Source organism: Sitophilus oryzae, unplaced genomic scaffold, assembly GCF_002938485.1.
Source record: "Sitophilus oryzae breed Bouriz unplaced genomic scaffold, Soryzae_2.0 scaffold_476_pilon_pilon, whole genome shotgun sequence".
Taxonomy (NCBI): Eukaryota; Metazoa; Arthropoda; class Insecta; order Coleoptera; family Curculionidae; genus Sitophilus; species Sitophilus oryzae.
In genome coordinates this window covers 977720-995877 of record NW_022147058.1, presented here as the reverse complement: position 1 = coordinate 995877, position 18158 = coordinate 977720, and the positions used below count along the sequence as shown (strand labels likewise).

Below are 18158 nucleotides of genomic sequence, written 5' to 3'. Positions count from 1 at the left end.
TTTATTCATATCTTAGGGTTATGTAAAGTGATCTGAAAGGAAGCCAAAAATGCAATAATATACAGGGTGTTCCATTTAAAAAAAATCATCCAGGTCAACTGACACTTTTTTGAGCTACCCTATAGAAGTTTACATATTTTCCTGAAATACATCCTGGTACATACTTTAGATTTGCACTTAAACAAAATTCTCAAGTTTTTATTCTAGGAGCTACAGATGCCTGACGCACTATTGCCGCACCCTGTATAGTGATATTAGTTTTTTAAGTTTTAATTTGTTTAATGTATATTGTAAAGAAACTGTTTAATAAAATTTTCTATCTTTTTATAAATCTATCTAAAATTATAAATCATAATGGAATGATAATACCATACCAACTAAGTGAAATTAGTCAAAAAAGATAGGAATTCGCTGGAAAGCTTTCAAAATTACGCTTTTTATGAAGTCATGGCCAACTATGATTTCCATTTAAAAAACATGTGTGTGTTATATGTCAAAAATGACACACTTTTGAAAAAAATCTTTTATCTCAAAGCTTTTTGTCTAAAATATATTATAATGGAATTGGGGAGCATTTTTAAAATTGCCGCAATTTGTTGTTTTTTTTCGAAATATCTAGTAAGCCATAAACTTTTTCAAAAATCCGAAAAGCGCATATTTTTGATCTCGCAAAACTGAAATTCTTTACCCGACTTTCTATCTCCAGTAGTTTCCGAGATATCCATAGAGAACATAGTAGAAAATGTTATGCCAGTGAAAACAAAATTGTGTGTAATAACTTATGGCATAGCTTTATCCACGAAATTTACACGATCTAAGATAATACTAGAATGATTGAAATAAAAGTAATAATTATGATTATTGTTAGTTCCCAGTAGTACGCAGAAAAAAAATTGTTTTCTTTCGAGCCTTCCCAAACACCCACGTTTTTTTTCTGCGAAAAGTAATAATGTCTTGAATATATGTGTATATGTGTATACATACCTTGGGCTTGTAATCTGGTGCGAACCAACGCTAACGGATAAGAGCACATTTGTCCTAGAGTGCTACTAGCGCTACCGCAAGCTAAAAGCATCCAAAAACTTGGCTGTTCGTCAGTTGAATGAGTCTTAAAGTATTTCTTCTTTAATGTTTCGTAAACCGCTAAATCGATTCCGGCATATGGAACAATGCCTAGAATATTTGGAATGTAACCTCGATAAAAACTCATTAGACCCTCTCTGACATAAATTTTGTACGCTGCGTCAGCAATACTTTTATACTGGCCAGTCTTCCGTAAAGCTAATCGGGTCTTTAAAACTTCTAAGGGGTAGATAGCTGTCTGGCTGATACTCCCAGCCATAGCCCCAGCACAAAACCTTTCGTATATCGTCAGACTATTTTTTGAGTCACCCTTTAATAAGCGCTTGATTTGTTCATAAGCGGCAAACTTTATCGCCGATTCTGGAGCGATTTTTAATACATTTATGCCATTTCCTCTCCAAAGTCCACTAATTCCACCTTCCTTAATCATGCATTGCATACAATCTGCAATCTTTTGCTTAGACGGCTGGACCTAAAAATAAATTTAAATTTTATTGAATTTTGAAATTTCAGTTAAAATTGATTATATGTACCATTATAAAGTACACTCAGTGTGTAATAATTTTGGGTGTCAATTTTCCTAAAATATAATTTTACGGTAAGAACCATGTCTTCTGAGCATTTTGCTTTTAGGATTACGTCAATGCATGCTTTGGTTATTTTTTAAAAGCGAAACGAACTGATCACGATCAATTTGCATTTTTTTCAGTTATCATTACTTTTGATGTACTTTTTTAAAAAGACGAAATGTGTTTTGGTGACTATTGTTGTAACGTCATATTACGCTGCATCGGATAATCTATACTAAATTAAAAAAAAACGTTAAAGACTAACGATACAGTCCTGGTTTTAATAAACATTAATAACGATAACAGGACTAACTGAAAAAAATTTGTAAAAAATACTCTAATACTTTGTATTGCTCCCCTGGCTGGTATAACTGCCTGTATACGTTTGTTCGTACTGTCATTGAGGCTGCATATATCATATTGCGTTATGTTTTCCCATTCTTCTTTAAGGACCAAGCGAAGTTCATTTAATGAAGTTGATAACGCTTCGCGACCTCTAACCCTCCTGCCAAGCATTTTCCAAACATCGAACATGATGGGCAGTTTATAGTAGTATATAGTTCACAATAATCACCAAAGCTGCCTTGTCATATAGAAAAAAAACTTCAAAAATGAATTATAATTGAAAAAATTGCAAATTGTTGGTGGCAAGTTCATTTCGCTCTTAAAAATTAACCAAGGCATGTATTGACATGATCCAAAAAATAAAATACTCAGGAGACATGGTTCTGACCCTAAAATTATATTTCAGGAAAATTTACACACGAAATTATTGCACAGGGTGTGTCAAAGTTAAGGTAAAAAGCAACCCCTCGATTAACCCTATAATAAAAAAAATATGCCAAATACTAAAGTTTAGAAAAAACTGAGTTTACAAATTAAAGTTGATATAATTATATACAGCCTGCTAAAAAAATCATGAAAATAGGGCTAAAAATAACAAAAATATAACAGTTTAAATTTGACCAAAATTTTCTCCGTTGCGTTTTTTTTTTGCATCTGAGTGTATATAATATCATTCCGTTACAATAAAAAATTAAAGAAACAAATCGAAGGATAATTATTTGTAATAATGAATTTTTTGCAAAGCATTTTTTTATTCTTTTAAAAGAGATAGAGACTAATTTTCTAGTATGTATAGTTTAGATACTCAGATCGATTCAGTCTTAAATGACTACTTAATTTTTACAGGGTGTTTCAAAACACATGTGTCATCTCTCGTGGGGAGATTCCCCGCGTAAAAATAAGATTTATTTCTTATATCCATATAGGTCCGATTCTGCTTTGTTATGTAGTTGCAGGAGGATAAGTCTTCATTTTTCGATTTATTATAATTTTCTTCGAAATGCTTTTAGCAATTCGAATGAAATTTTGGGGATAAAAGCGATTATAAGTGCTATACATTTTAATGCTAAAAAGTGTCGATAGATTCAGAGACGTGCATATGGGTCCCCACTGGAATATTTTTTTAAACAAAACTGTGTGCCACTGTGCAAGAAATATCTCGTTTCATATATTAGTATATGTATAATCGAAGGCCTTCTACCGGAAAGTGTAGGCTTCTAGTAGCTACTTTCCATAAATAAAATGTTGCCACTTCTTCTTGTCCAGGGCCATGCTTGCTGCTTCGGCGCAGCCGATCCCTCTAGTTTTAAGTAATTTTGCAACATTTTGATCCCAAGTAGTTGCAGGTCTACCCTTTTCCCTTTTTTCCTGCCTTTTTGCCTCCCATACTCTTCTTACTGGTCTCTCTTTGTTGAGTCTTTTCAAATGTCCGTACCACCTCAACTGGCAGTTTTCGATAGTTGTTAGTACTGGCTGGACTTTCAGCTGCTCTCTAATATGGGAATTGCGTAGTTTATTCATCCTCGTAACCCCTAGCACTTTTCGTAGGTATTTCATTTCTACTGCTTGTATTAAGCTTTCTTGTCTCATCCCAAAACTTCTTTTACGTCTTTTACTTCAGCTTTTTCATCTTCATTTGGGCCATACAGTATTAATATGTGTATCGTGTTCTTGTCTTCAAGCCTTAATTGTACCATAATGATTCTTTCTGATATAGTATCCCATTTAGTTACAAATTTAGCTAAGGTACTTTTTATAATACAACCAACTCCGGTCTGTGCCCTTTTCTCATTCTGGACCCCACTCAAAATCATTATATGTCCATTTTGTAATTCTACTGTTTGTTTTCCTTTCTTTTTAGTTTCAGTTATAGCTAGTATGTCTAGGTCAATGTTTTCAAATTCTTTAATTAGTTCGCCCTCTTTGTCATTTATCGACCGAATGTTCCATGTACCAAATGTTAGCCTTTTCCATTTAAGTTTCCTTTCAATGTCCGTTTAATGCCAAGTTCCATGTCCGATAATCCTGCTCCGTGTAATCCATTGGTTAGTTCTAGTTTTTTGAAGTTCGCGTAATCTTTCTCAGTTGTTCTCCAAATTTATCATTTTCCGGTGATCTCATATCGGGTTTTCTCTTCTTGTCGGCGTTATTATATTGGCTAGTTGACTCCCTATTTATTATGTTGCTTGCATCATATACCTTATCGTTTATAATTAGTTTGTTGTATCTAAGTTGTGCTTTTTCGCCCTTTTTCCATGCTTCTTTCATTTCGGACACCAGAATTTTTCTTTCTTCTTGTATTTCCTTTGGGTAATCCTCATCAATCCATATGTTAGATCCTCTTAATCCTTTAGTTTTTCCTAGTATTTCGAATTTCTTATTTGTAGTTGTGAGTTGTAGTAATATTGGTCTCGGTTTACCTGGGATTTGTTTGCCTATTCTTCTTACCTGGTCTACATCAAATTCTGGTTTAATAGGCACTCCCAAGGATTCACAAATTTTAATTGTCTTGTGTTTGGTTAGTTCGAAGTCCTCTTTTTCATCTTCCATAATACCTTTAAAAATCAGATTTTTCTTTCTAATCTCTCTTTCCAAATTGGCAATCTTCATTCCTTGCGCTTTAATTTCTGTCTTCAACGCCGCATTTTCTAGCTTAGTATCTCTCAGCTCCTTTATAACATCAGATAGTTTACCATCCATTACTTGCATATTTTCTCTAATAAAATCGAACATTTCTTTTATTTCGTTCATATCGGATTTTTTTTTGTTTTTGCTCCATATTATTTTCCTTTTAATTATAGGGATTGCGAAAAGAACAGACTCTCCTCAACGGATCGGAAGTCCCTTGCTCTTATCAATCCCCAAATATCCTGTTCTCAGCACAAGCTGGCAACAGCACAAAAAATTTTAACGAGAAACCGCTAAATACCTCAATTCTCTTATCAGTTAGATTTAGATTCCTGAAATTTCTTTATACGTTTATTTAATTCTAGATTTTTACCTCAGCATCGAATTGTAAACATTAATTTCACTATACAAATAAAAAGTTCAAATTATTTTTCATTACAACTCGCGATATACAGGAAAATTGCAGATCAAGAATAATTTACGATATTTCCCAAACAATGCCACGTTGCCCATATATTAGTAGGAAATTGAATTCTCTACAAAAAAGGTCTCTTACAATTTTTTTGTAAACCTCACCGTTTGAAAGTTATTAAAGGTTGAAGTTTGATTTTAAGGCAGATTTCTTTTTTTATTAATTCTATAACTCGTTAACAAAAAATCATTGTGATACACGCAGCTCATGGTTTTAGGAAATTAACTGCTCTACAAAAATGGTTTCTTATGATTAGTCGATTAAATTAACCGTTTAAAATATATTTATTGTCAAACTTTAATGCACAATAATTTTAACAGTTTCGATTTTTTTGACCCACCCTACTGTATATGCAAGATTTCATCGCGATATATGCAAGGGTTTGAAAACTAAAAGAACGGTCCCATTATTTACGCGAGCACTGAATACTCTACTTTATTAATCCTAACCTCTTTTATGCTTTTTCGATCAAGAGACCGACAGGTATAAATGTTTAACTCGTTATACAAGGTGAGTCTTAAATAAGTGCAAATATTTTAAATATTTTTAGGGGTAGCATATTTCTACCCCAGAAACACGATGAGGTTTATTCACGATTTTTTTTTTTAATTTGGAATTTACTCAATTTTTTTTTTAGTTTTTAGCTAAAAAATATAATTTCTTGATAATATGACAACTGGCAACATAGGTAGTAGATTAAATTTACAAAAAAATCGTTTTTTTTGGAAATTTTCAAAGTAAAATAGCTCGGATATTTTGGACTTATTTGAAAAACGGTAAAGAGAAAAATGTTTCTTTTATCGAGATCCCCGCCCTGAAAATATTTGCACTTATTTAAGACTCACCCTGTATAGTTGGCATCTAAATGTAATAAAAATTAATGAAATTATTCTATTTAAAAGATCTTTAAATAAACACAACGCCGCATCGGCATCCGTCCACCTCTAACTAATGACAATTATATTGGCTAATTTCCAAGATGAGAAGTTCTAAAAAACTGCATTAAGCCACATTTGAACTTTGCCCAGTTAAAATAGGTATTTATGGTACAAAATCTGTGATTATCATAATAATTTATTTTTATTTAACTTAAACATTTTATATATGTAATTTACTTATTAATAATACAAGTTTAAACTATATGTTCTGCTGTTATCATTAAATATTTTTAGTTTTTCAAATGACATCTCATAAATTCGTACATACTTCAACGAGACGAATAGAATTTTATAAAATTTATACAATACGATCAGCGTCAACGATAGCTATGAAATGAAGATCGCTGTCATTTTATATGCAAAATCAAATCTCATAAATTCGTACATACTTCAACAAGACGAATAGAATTTTATAAAATTTATACAATACGATCAGCGTCAACGACAGCTATGAAATGAAGATCGCTGTCATTTTATATGCAAAATTATATGGGGAATATCATCGATGTTCATTTTAGGCCAGGGCAGTTAGGTGAAATAATGGCCTTTAGGAGAAGTTTTTGCAATGAAGCTAATTTTTTCATAGATGATAGTACTCTGTAAAAAATTTTTTCATCAATAGTACTCTGTAAAAAAAAGTTACACCTTCTAGGAGGCTTGCTTTTTCCGCCATGTTGAATTAAAGATGGCCGACACAATATTTTTTTAAATACTGTAACTTTCTTATTTTTTAACCGATTTACCTCAAACGAACTCCATATTAAGGAGGAAGAGAAGCTATTTTTATAACAAAATTTGTCAAAAAGTCGTATACAGGGCGAGAAAAAAAATAAAAACCGATTTTTTTAATTTTCGGGATTTTTTTAAAATACATGATAATGCAAAAAAAGATAAAAATGCTATTAATATTCATATTTTAGCGCCCTTTACACGTTTCAGGTGAAAAAAGTACAAAAAATTGAAAAATTCAAAAATCGATTTTTTTCAAAGGGTTCAGAAAATCGACAATTGAAAACTTTTATTCGAAATATCTCAAAAACTATTCGTTTATTCGAGATAGGTTCATTCACAGTTTAAATGGGGCAATTGTAGGGCTCCACAAGCTCTATCCACACAGGGGTCAACCATCATTTTACAATAAGTTATCATTTTCGAGATTTTTAGGATTTTTAGATTTTGCAAATTTTTGACTTTGGATCGATTTCTACAACACTCTGTACAATATCAAGAAGTAAAAAAAATTGCGTTAATGAGAACCATCTATGCTCTATCCAACAATGTATAACTAATTACAGACAAATGAAGGATATGGGAGATATTTAAAAAAAAGGGGCAAAAAAGGAAAATTTCCAAAAAAATTTGAGGCCAAAATTGAACTTTGAGAACACAAGGTTTGGGATCTAATTTTGATTTGATAAATCTTCCTCCCACAGAAGACTCCAGTAATCAACACGTTTTTAGTGTATATTTACAGGTACAAGGAGAGGAAACGAGTTAAATCCACTTGAGTGGGGGTGGTTTGCCAGTGGCAATGAGCTTTTCCCAGTGACTTACACCAAACCTCCAGGGCCCGAACACCTATAATGGCAACTTTTTTTGCAAATGCATAGATCTTTGCACAGCAAACTGTGTTTGTGCTTCTTATAATCGGAAATGCAGCATTTTGTGTAAAAAAATGCAATCAAGCCTGTCTAAATGCACCCAGAGTCGATTATGAAGAAGGGGAAATAGATGATGGTGAGGTGTAAATACAAATGTGAAAAAGTTATTATTATGTATTTGTAGTTAAAAGTTATTAAAAGTTGAATTTATACTTTTCTGTTGGAATAAAAAGAATTTCAGTGTTTATTATTATCTATTATGAAGAAAAACAATTTTTTCTTTTTTTTAATTTATTTTTAATGTTTTTTTTTAATTCATATGTTTAACTAAAGGTTTAACCTAAAACCAAAGGCAACTGTTTTTATTTTTTGTCAACCGAGCAAAAAATAAAGTATTTTTACATCCAGCATAAGTTTTATTTTTGTTTGTATCCTTAAGGACCACTATACACTATATTTCCCGCACTACTCAACCTATCATAAACTCAAGGACTGTTTCAAAATCAAAACAAAAGAGCGCATATTCTTTAACCTTTTTTGCTACGGAGTACGGTTCAAAAAAAAATAAACAAAAGCAAGTCGATTTCTTTTATTATTTTTCCTTTTTTTTATTTTTGACAGAAAAACAACCTGTCAAAATAGTTTTGTATTTTTATTTCCTTCTTTAGTCCAAAACGTGTAGATTTAAAATATATAAACCATTAAAGGCTTAAAAATTTTTCTTTTATGAGTAAATTAATTTTTTTGGACCCTTGCAAAATTTAACTGATTCAACGAAACGACTTTCAAAGCACTCAGAAAAATAGTAAACATAGCGATAAAATTATAAAAACTTGGAGAATTGTAGGAAATTTAATGTAGATTTAAAATATATTACCCATTAAGGGCTTAAAAATTTTTCTTTTATGAGTAAGTTAATTTTTTTGGACCCTTGCAAAATTTAACTGATTCAACGAAGCGACATTCAAGGCACTCAGAAAAATAGTAAACATAGCGATAAAATTATAAAAACTTGGAGAATTGTAGGAAATTTAATGTAGATTTAAAATATATAAACCATTAAGGGCTTAAAAAATTTTCTTTTATGAGTAAGTTAATTTTTTACTTGACGAAAATCGGTTAATAAATTAAGTTACGATTTTTTAAAGAATAGGATCAGACGCCATCTTTAATTCAACATGGCGGAGGAAGCAAGCGCTCTAGGAGGTGTAACATTTTTTTACAGAGTATTGTTAATGAGTACTATCATCTGTGAAAAAATCAGCTTGATTGCAAAAACTTCCCCTATTTTTGCTAACTGCCCTGGCGTATTTCCAACGTCGTTTTTTTCGATCATACGGTACAACAATGAATGTGTGAGTATTTTATGTAAAATGATCTTAATTTGACAGGTAATAATTAGGAATTGTGCTTTGTATCTAGTTATAAATTAGAAAATGGATTAAACGTCATTAAACGGATTAAAGATATACATATAAGAAAAATAGTAAAATTGGGTTATCTGTTTCTTAAGTTAAATGGACTTCTATTATATTGAAATTAACAATGAAACAAATCGTGGCCTTAATTGACACATTAATCACATTTAATGCATTGGCCGTTCGTGGTCATTTATATAGGTGAAACAAAAATATAATATTAGAGAGCTGTCGTTCTTTTAAAGAGTATTTATTTACCATATTCAATGTATATAAATTTCAATATAAATTGTAAATTTAAAATAAGAACATCAAATATGTATATCAGTAATCTCGTCACTAAATTATGGAGTAATATACCGTGTGATCGAAAAAAAAACGGCGTCCAGCTGGCTTGGAAACGACGTTCTATGACATTCCCCATATAATTTTGACAGAATGACATTTGAAAAGGACAGCGATATTCCTTTCATAGCTATCGCTGACGCCGTTTTTTTTTCGATCATACGGTACATCAACTAAATACTACATAAAATTATTTAAAAAATAATTACTGGGAAAGAAAATATTACAATAAGAATAAAATTTAAGACTTGTATAAGTATTGATAGAGCATACGGTCTCAAAATTTTAGTAACGATATTTTACATAAGAATAACACTGATAAGAGGCATGTTTAATTTTTATATCATGCTGTTAATTAAGATAATTACGTTAGATTCTAGAAGTATACGACAGGAAAACGTCATTGGAACAGTAGCTTCAAATTTAGCACTTTAACAGGAGAATGTGAAGGAGAAGGAATAGCAACCTGGTGTGACTGTTAATTTACCTCAAATTGAAGCAGTGTGAGTTCTGTTTTCAGTAATTTGTAAACATTAGAAAGCTGTTAAATAATAAAATTAAATATTTGTGTATATATGTATAGTCATAAATTACAGTTTTTTTATAGCGTTATGAAGTTTAATAATCAGTATCAGTTTGTGTTCGTTTAATTGTTAATAAATTAATAAATCATCGAATTTTGAATTTACTACACTAATGCTAAAAACGTAAAAAAAATGATGTGCCTAGTATTTAGATGGGAATTCTAGTTCCTTGGGAGGAATAGTTCCATTGAACTAGGTCTTTACTTCATATTAGTTCCCGACTAACATTGACATCCCCATTGCTTGCTCATGGGTTTCGTTATAAGTCAGAATTGTTCATATTATATGTCGGAAAACAGAAAAAAATATTTTTTTTGTAGATTTTCTCAAATTTTTATAATTTTTTCATCGGAACTAGTTCTTGAAATTCTTTTGAAATTATATTTCAGAGTGTTATGAAATATATTTTTTTCCAAAATAAAGTTATTCTTGTAGGTTTTGTCCTATAAACTTTTTCAAATTTACATGTCTCAAATAGTATTTTTTTCTGATAAAAATAGTGCAGGTCAAAATAGATACGTAACACTTAAATGGGCCCTACACGGAACGATATCTGAGAGATTTGAACTGTACAGGGTGGGTCAAATTCGACGCTTTTAAATGGAAACGCCCTTTTCTATAGGAGATAGACGAAAACTAATATCGGTGTCTGGAGCTCAATTTTAATCAAAAACATGATGGTGAAAACCGCACATCAATATCTGTTACCGTTTCGGAGTTACGGGGTGTTTTTAAAAAATGTGCATTTTTAACAAATCGCTGTAACTTTTTTGCTATGGAAAATTTTGTATTTCTATGAAAACATTTCCAAAGCACCTTTTTACGTAGAATTTAATGGTTTAAGTATAATTTTTTTTAAAATTAATAATTTAAGAGTTATCAGCAGAAAAATTGATTTTTATTTGGGACACCCTATATATTTTATTAACTGAAAATAATTTAAAATTACCTTTCCAAAAATATAGCACACTTGATATTTTGTTATAATCCCCTTCGAAATACAGAATTTTTAAAAGTTCGCCACTTTTAACTAGTAGGCTTTGGATCCCTTATTGATGATATGCCCTTAATGGAACTCGAAAACATATTTTTCCAGCAAGACGACGCACCGCCTCTGAACGCTGGAGTTATCAGCAATTTTTTTTAGAATAATTCGATAGCTAACCACGATACTAGCCGTTGGCCGTCGAGGCCGCCTGACTTAGTGCCCATAGATCTAATCCTATGGATATATTTGCGGAAGAATAAAGGTTTCTTATTCTTCCGTATAATCTAGACAAGAATTAAAAATTAGGAGTTATGAGAGGGTATCTTTCAACCCCACTGAGTTAATGAATTCCGCGAGAAATTCCAAACCAAACCAAACCATAACAGAAGACGGTCGATATGTCGAACATCTGTAGCAGGGGCGGATACAGGAATTTATTTTAGGGGGGGCCCAAAATAAAACGTAATGTAGAATATGCTTTTTAGGGCGCCATTTTTTACCCAAAAGCCTAATATTTAACATAATTTAGAGATTCTAGGGGGGCAGGGCCCCATGGGCCCCCCCTCTGTATCCGCCACTGATCTGTAGCAATATCTCATGTCTTGGTTTGCTATTTATTTTTATTGTTATTAGATATAGTTTAAATGTGTTGATGTTGGTTAAAACAAATTTAAATTGTTATAAAATTTTGCATCTCTCATAGCAAATATTATTTTCGTTTTAATTGATGCTCACAGCTAGAATTTTTTTGCATTACAGCCGGTGCCGTTCAAAGCCTACGTATTTAAAGCGGGCGAATGTTTTTATACTCTATATCTCGAAGAGGAATCGAGCAAAATATCAAGTGTGTTACATTTTTGGAAAGGTAATTTGAAATGCTTTTCAATAAATTAAAAATATACAGGGTGTCCCATATAAAAAATCAAATTTTCTGCTGATAATTCTTAAATTATTAATTTTAAAAAAATTATACTTAAACCATTAAATTCTACGTAAAAAGGTGCTTTGGAAATGTTTTCATAAAAATACAAAATTTTCCATAGCAAAAAAGTTACAGCGATTTGTTTAAAATGCATATTTTTGAAAAACACTCCGTAACTCCGAAACGGTAACAGATATCGATATGCGGTTTTCACCATCATGTTTTTGACAAAAATTGAGCTCCAGACACCGATATTAGTTTTTATCTATCTCCTATAGAAAAGGGTGTTTCCATTTAAAAGCGTCGAATTTGACCCACCCCTGTACAGGGTGTCCCACTAAGAATAGCTTTCGGCTGTATCTTGGAAAGTACTAGTCGTAGGACCTACGGAAAAAGATATTTATAACTAAAGAGAATATGAGAAATTGCTGGAAATTATTTTCAAGTTGGTAGAACGGCCTCTAGAGGGCGTAACTGCTATGGAAAATAACAAAATGAAATTTTAAGGAAATTTTGCCTAGATACGATGTACTATAAATAATAGCTTCATAATCTGCAGTCAATTTTGATCTTTTTTGTTAGAACCATTTTGCCCTCTCTGCTAAAATAAAGTGGTGGGGGAAGGTTAGATCTGTTTTTATTTAAATGTTAATAACTCCGGACTGGATGATCGGAATCCAACAAATGAGAGCTCATTTAAAAGACCGTTTCTTACTCTATATTATACTACATAAACAATAAAAATAATATTTTGAACGTAGACGTTAGGGGGCGCTGTCTTACAATTTAACAAACATTTCGAGTTTTTTCAAAAAAATTAAATGCGATATATGAAATTTTAGCTGATACTAAAGAGTAATAAAAGCTTAACAAGTCAGCGAAAATCGCATCTTGATATCTTTTTTCAAACCAAAGTTATTAGCAAAATTATAATAAATACGAAAATACAAGCCCTTAATTATCTAATTTTTCTTACACGGTATTACTAGCCCTCTTAATTATGACCATTCTAATAAGAAATAAAATAAAAAAGATTATTTTATTCAAAAAATCGACAATGAACCAGAATACCATAATACTAGGTGTATTAATATTTAATAATTAAGATATCAATGACGGTGGCAAGAAACGACACATCAGTGAATTCATGAAAGGCTTTGGAAAAAAGTTGCTTTTAAATTTTAACATCAAAATATTATTATATCAATATTTTGATAGTCTCAGCAGCGTTTTTTATCTTTTGATTGCTTTTCTAAGAATGCCTTTCTTCACTAGAGAAAAAACTTTGCTAAGACTATCAAAATGTTGATCTAATAACACATTGACGTTTATACTATTACCAAAGCTATTACGTCAAAACCAACTTTTTTCCAAAGCTAACTATTACTTCACTGAGGCGTCGTTTCTTATTAACTGTCATTGATATCTTAATTATTAGATATTAATTGATCTGGTATTATGGTATTCTGGTATATTGTCGATTTTAGAATAAACTAATCATTTCTATCTTATTTTTTGTCAGAATGTTCATAATCAAGAGGGCTAGCAATACCGTGTTAGAAAAATAAGGTAATTAAGGGCTTATATTTTCGTATTTATTATAATTTTGCTAATAACTTTGGTTTGAAAAAAGATATCAGCATGCGGTTTTCGCTGGCTTTTTAAGCTTTTATTACTCTTTACTATCAGCTAAAATTACATATGTATTCTATCGCATTTAATTTTTTTGAACAAACGCGCAATGTTTGTTCAATTGTAAGACAGTACCCCCTAGCGTCTACATTCAAAAGCCTATTATTATTGTATATACGGTATAATATAGAGTAAGAAACTCTCTTTTAAACGAGCCCCCGTTTGTTGGATTCCGTTCATCCAGTCCGGAGTTATTAATATTTAAATAAAAACAGATCTAACCTTCCCCCACCACTTTATTGTGGCAGATAGGGAAAAATGGTTCTAATGAAAAATATTCAAGATTTACTGGAGATTATGAAGTTATTATTTATAGTACCCGTTATCTAGGCAAAATTGTGTAAAAACTCCTTTTTCTTATTTTTTTATAACAGTTGCGCCTCCTAGCGGCCGTTCTACAAACTTGAAAATAATTTTGAGCAATTTCTCATGGAATATTTTTATCCGCAAGCTCTATAACTAATACTTTCCGAGATACAGCCGAGAGCTATTCTTAGTGGAACAGTCCTTCTATTCAGTCCAAATTTCAACTTGTGGTAGCGGATAAAGATCTCACCGAAGAGATGAGATCTTTCGACACGCTGAATATTTTTAATTGCATAGACCACTGATTTGGCGGGAACTGTACTAGACTATACTCTAACAAAATTATCTTTTATAAAAGTTGATCGTGTAGTGTGAAAAGATCGTTATCGATTTGGTCTTCAGATCTGAACTGTGCGATTTGGCATGCAGATGGAATCGTTGCGTATAGGGCCCCTTTTATTGCAACAATAAGCAACTTGACAAAAAAATTAAATTGGAAAAAAACTGTCGGTCATAATTACATATTGTATGAAAATATGTATCATAAAAAATATCCCAAACGGCCATTTCGATATTAATGCTCCGAAATTCAAGTTATTTCAAGCTGCTATAAACAGGCTAGTATTGGTCGTGACGTCAGAGAAATAGCTACTCTTTGCCGTCACGACCAATGAGTAGGTTATTTATTTTTAATTTATTGTTCGTTAATCGTTAAGTTTTCTGATTTGATATTGTGGATTTTCTTATTAGAAATTAAGACCTAACGTGTCATTTATTTATAAATTAGTAAGACTATTGGTATTATTAGCTGCAAAATTGTATATCTTTAGACATTCTCTTTCATCTCATATTCGACTTAAAACCAGTATAATACTTTTAATACTTTAATCCTTATTACTACTTTAATATCCTTTAATATGATTATAATAATACTTTAGTCATTTAATCCTTACCAAATACTTTAATCATTACAAATATTCTGCAAATCAAATATTGATATTTTCCTGGATTTTATTAGAAAGATTTAATTTCCTTTTTTGACGTTTAATTCGTTTGTTTTGTACAATGGCTCGTCATGTGCGCTATGCACTATATCTATTTGTATTTAAATATTAAGCTACATTGGGGAGGGGGAAGACTTGGCCTGATGATGATCAATATACTCCAAATATACTCAAATAATTTGATTGAAGACAAAATTAAATTGCCGTTTGAATATTTTAGCTACATGTATTTTTCATGAAATTAATTAATAACTATACTGATGTTACATATAGTGATGGATAAATTTTGTTCAGAAAGAATACTACGATATTAATGACCGTCAATTGTATATGTCATCTGCCATTTTAGTTCAAAAGTAAATCATTTTTGTAGTATTTTTTTCTGGCTTTCCATATCGACAGCTATCGTACCTATATGTATTTAGAAAACTTCATTTTAGTTATAGATTTATTACTTAGATAGTATAATCTGGTTGTAAATTAATAATGTTATCATCCAAGACAATATCAACTTTCTTTACTTATGATATGAAATGTTTAAATCTATCACTTTTGGGGGGAGAGACAATATTATTTGTGACAGAGACTGAAAGATTATTGAGACAAACATTACGTCTTGTTATTATAATACATAATATATACAGATTAGTTTATGCCATATTTTACTAAAATTCACGCATTTCTATAGAGATAACGTCTTGCGTGTTAAAATATACAGGGTGGTCCCAACTGTATTCCGGAAACTTCGGCAGCATATTCTGCACATAAAAATAAGTAAAAAAGTTCGTATAAATATGTCCTAAAATGCTTAGTATTTAGTATCGTAGATACAGGATGTAGAAGTTTCATTTTTATTTCGATTTTTTCCAAAATAATTTCTGAAGTAACGGTAATATTTGGATGAAAATTGACGTCTGGGAGTTTTTTGACATGAGAAATTTGATTTTGATGTCAATATGACTCCTACTTGTAGAGGGCCCCACCAACATATTTTTTAACTGGTTTGAAGAGTAATAACTTTTCGTCGGTACCTGTATAAAACTACTAAGTAAAAAATATACATTTACGGAGTTTTTTTACGTAAAAAAGATCTCTTGGTAAAAATTGCAACGAGTGATGGATATTTGGAATCAAAATTATCAATACCTATCATCATTGACATAAATTAAACATGTGGACTGAAATCATAAATTTGAAATGTTTTTGTGTCAAAAGTTCCACAGAAACTGTTATATCACCATTTTTTTGTAGAAAAGTTTATAATTAATTTAAAAAAATATAAATTTCCCAAATTTCAGTTAATAAACTATCTACTCAACATGTTAATTTTTTGTCAATAATGACATGTATTGACTTTTTCCATAGTCACCAGGTTTCAAGAGACATTTTTTACGTAAAAAGTCCCGGTATGTATATTTTTTCACCCCATAGTTTTATACGGGTACGGACGAAAAGTTATTACTCTTCAAAACAGTTATGTAACACATGTAAGTGGCGCCCCCTACAAATAGGAGTCATATTAACATCAAAATCAAATTTGTCAGGTCAAAAAACTCCAAGAAACTAATTTTCATCCAGATATTGATGTTACTTCATATATTATTTAAAAAAATTGGCGCTGGGAGGCACGTATAGCCGCCCATACTAAAATATGTTAATATCTCGAAAAATGCGACTTTGACTGATTTTGATGTTATTACAAATTTTGTTGCAAATATTATTCCTAATCTTAATTTGAAAACCGCGTTTCGCTAGCTACTGTAATTTTGGAGTTACGATTTTTTTTAATTTTTAACCCCTTCCTATACCCCCTTACCAACCCCCCACCCCCACCAAAAACTAATGGCCAGATTCTCGGGTGCCACAGTATTTTTGTACCAAATTTGGCTAAAATCGGTTCAGCGGTTTTTGAGTTATCGTGTTACAGACGGCAGACAGACAGATAGATAGACAGACAGCCAGACAGCCAGACAGACAAACAGACAGACGGACACCACGAAAATATTTTGTATTTAGGTCATTTATGACCCAAATAACTCATTTTGAGTGAAATTAAAAAAACTTTTTTTTTGCCGATCCTAATAGCCTACCATACCTATTGGTATGGTCGGCTAAAAAATAAAATCAGGAAACTTCTACACCCTGTATTGCCGAAACTAAGCACTTTAGGACATACATTTACACGAAGTTTTTTACTTATTTTTATTTGCAGAATGTGTTGTCGAAGTTTCCGGAATACAGTTCGGACCACCCTGTATATTAAATATGTCACCTTAATAAAAACTTGGTACTCCAGTGAACTACCAGTAAGCAAAATTTTAGGAAAATTAAAATAACTTTGGTTGCACATCATAACACGACCACCAGCAAACTCCATAAGACGACGCATGGTGTCATTGTTGACGTGCAACGAAAGTTGTTTAATTTCCCTTTATCTGTTTTTTTTTGCTCGTTATCAGGCACAAGGAGGGCCTGGTAACGTAACGACGTCACCTAGAATACATTTCCCTTAAAGGAATAAAACACTCACTGGGCTGAGACGTATACACTAAAAAATTGATTCATTGGTTTTAGTTTGACAATTTGCCCGCCATTGTACAAGATAGCATAATTGCCGTAAAAAAACTCATCGCAACTTTATTAGAATATTTTGAACTGGAAAGCGCTAGTACTGGCCCTTTATGTCCCTTAAGTGCTGGTTAGTTTAGCGTTAAGTTTGGCGTAGATTTTGCACACCCTGTATGATTTGATATTACGATATTTATAGCAAAGTAAGTATAGGCTATCCAAAGTAAATGCCTAATATAGTTTGATTCTAAACCAGTTCTTGTATTTGTAATATTTTTTTAAGGAAGATTGTCAGAGGAACATCGTCTGTTGATATTGAAAAAGTTTTGCTTGCCGTATCGGTGAGAACCAGCCCCTGGAGAACCCACTTGATGAAGGGTAGGCCCAGAAACCGGTTGTGGGAGTGGAGCTTGGTTCCCCCCTTTACGACAAGCAAAACAATTTTCTTTTTACTTTTTTTTTCTCTACTTTCGATTTTTCGAAATTAGAAAAAATACACAGCTAAAGGCTAGAAAATATTATTTATTAAGTAAATACCTAATATAGTTTTGATACTAAACCAGTTCTTGTATTTGTAATATTTTTTTACAGGAAGATTGAAAAATATATATTTTTTATTTATTTATTAATATCTCTGAAACCATCGAAATATATTTATTCATATCTTAGGATTATGTAAAGTGATCTGAAAGGAA

General features: G+C 31.4%; 1 protein-coding gene across 1 annotated transcript in view; it reads right to left on the bottom strand.

Moving 5' to 3' along the window:
- Positions 1-18158, bottom strand: part of LOC115886221 (calcium-binding mitochondrial carrier protein SCaMC-2) — a 52813-nt gene that overhangs the window by 4642 nt on the left and 30013 nt on the right. The window contains exon 6 of the mRNA XM_030905307.1: positions 985-1555. Coding sequence (XP_030761167.1) covers positions 985-1555 — 571 coding nt within the window. The remainder of the gene's footprint in view (positions 1-984; positions 1556-18158) is intronic.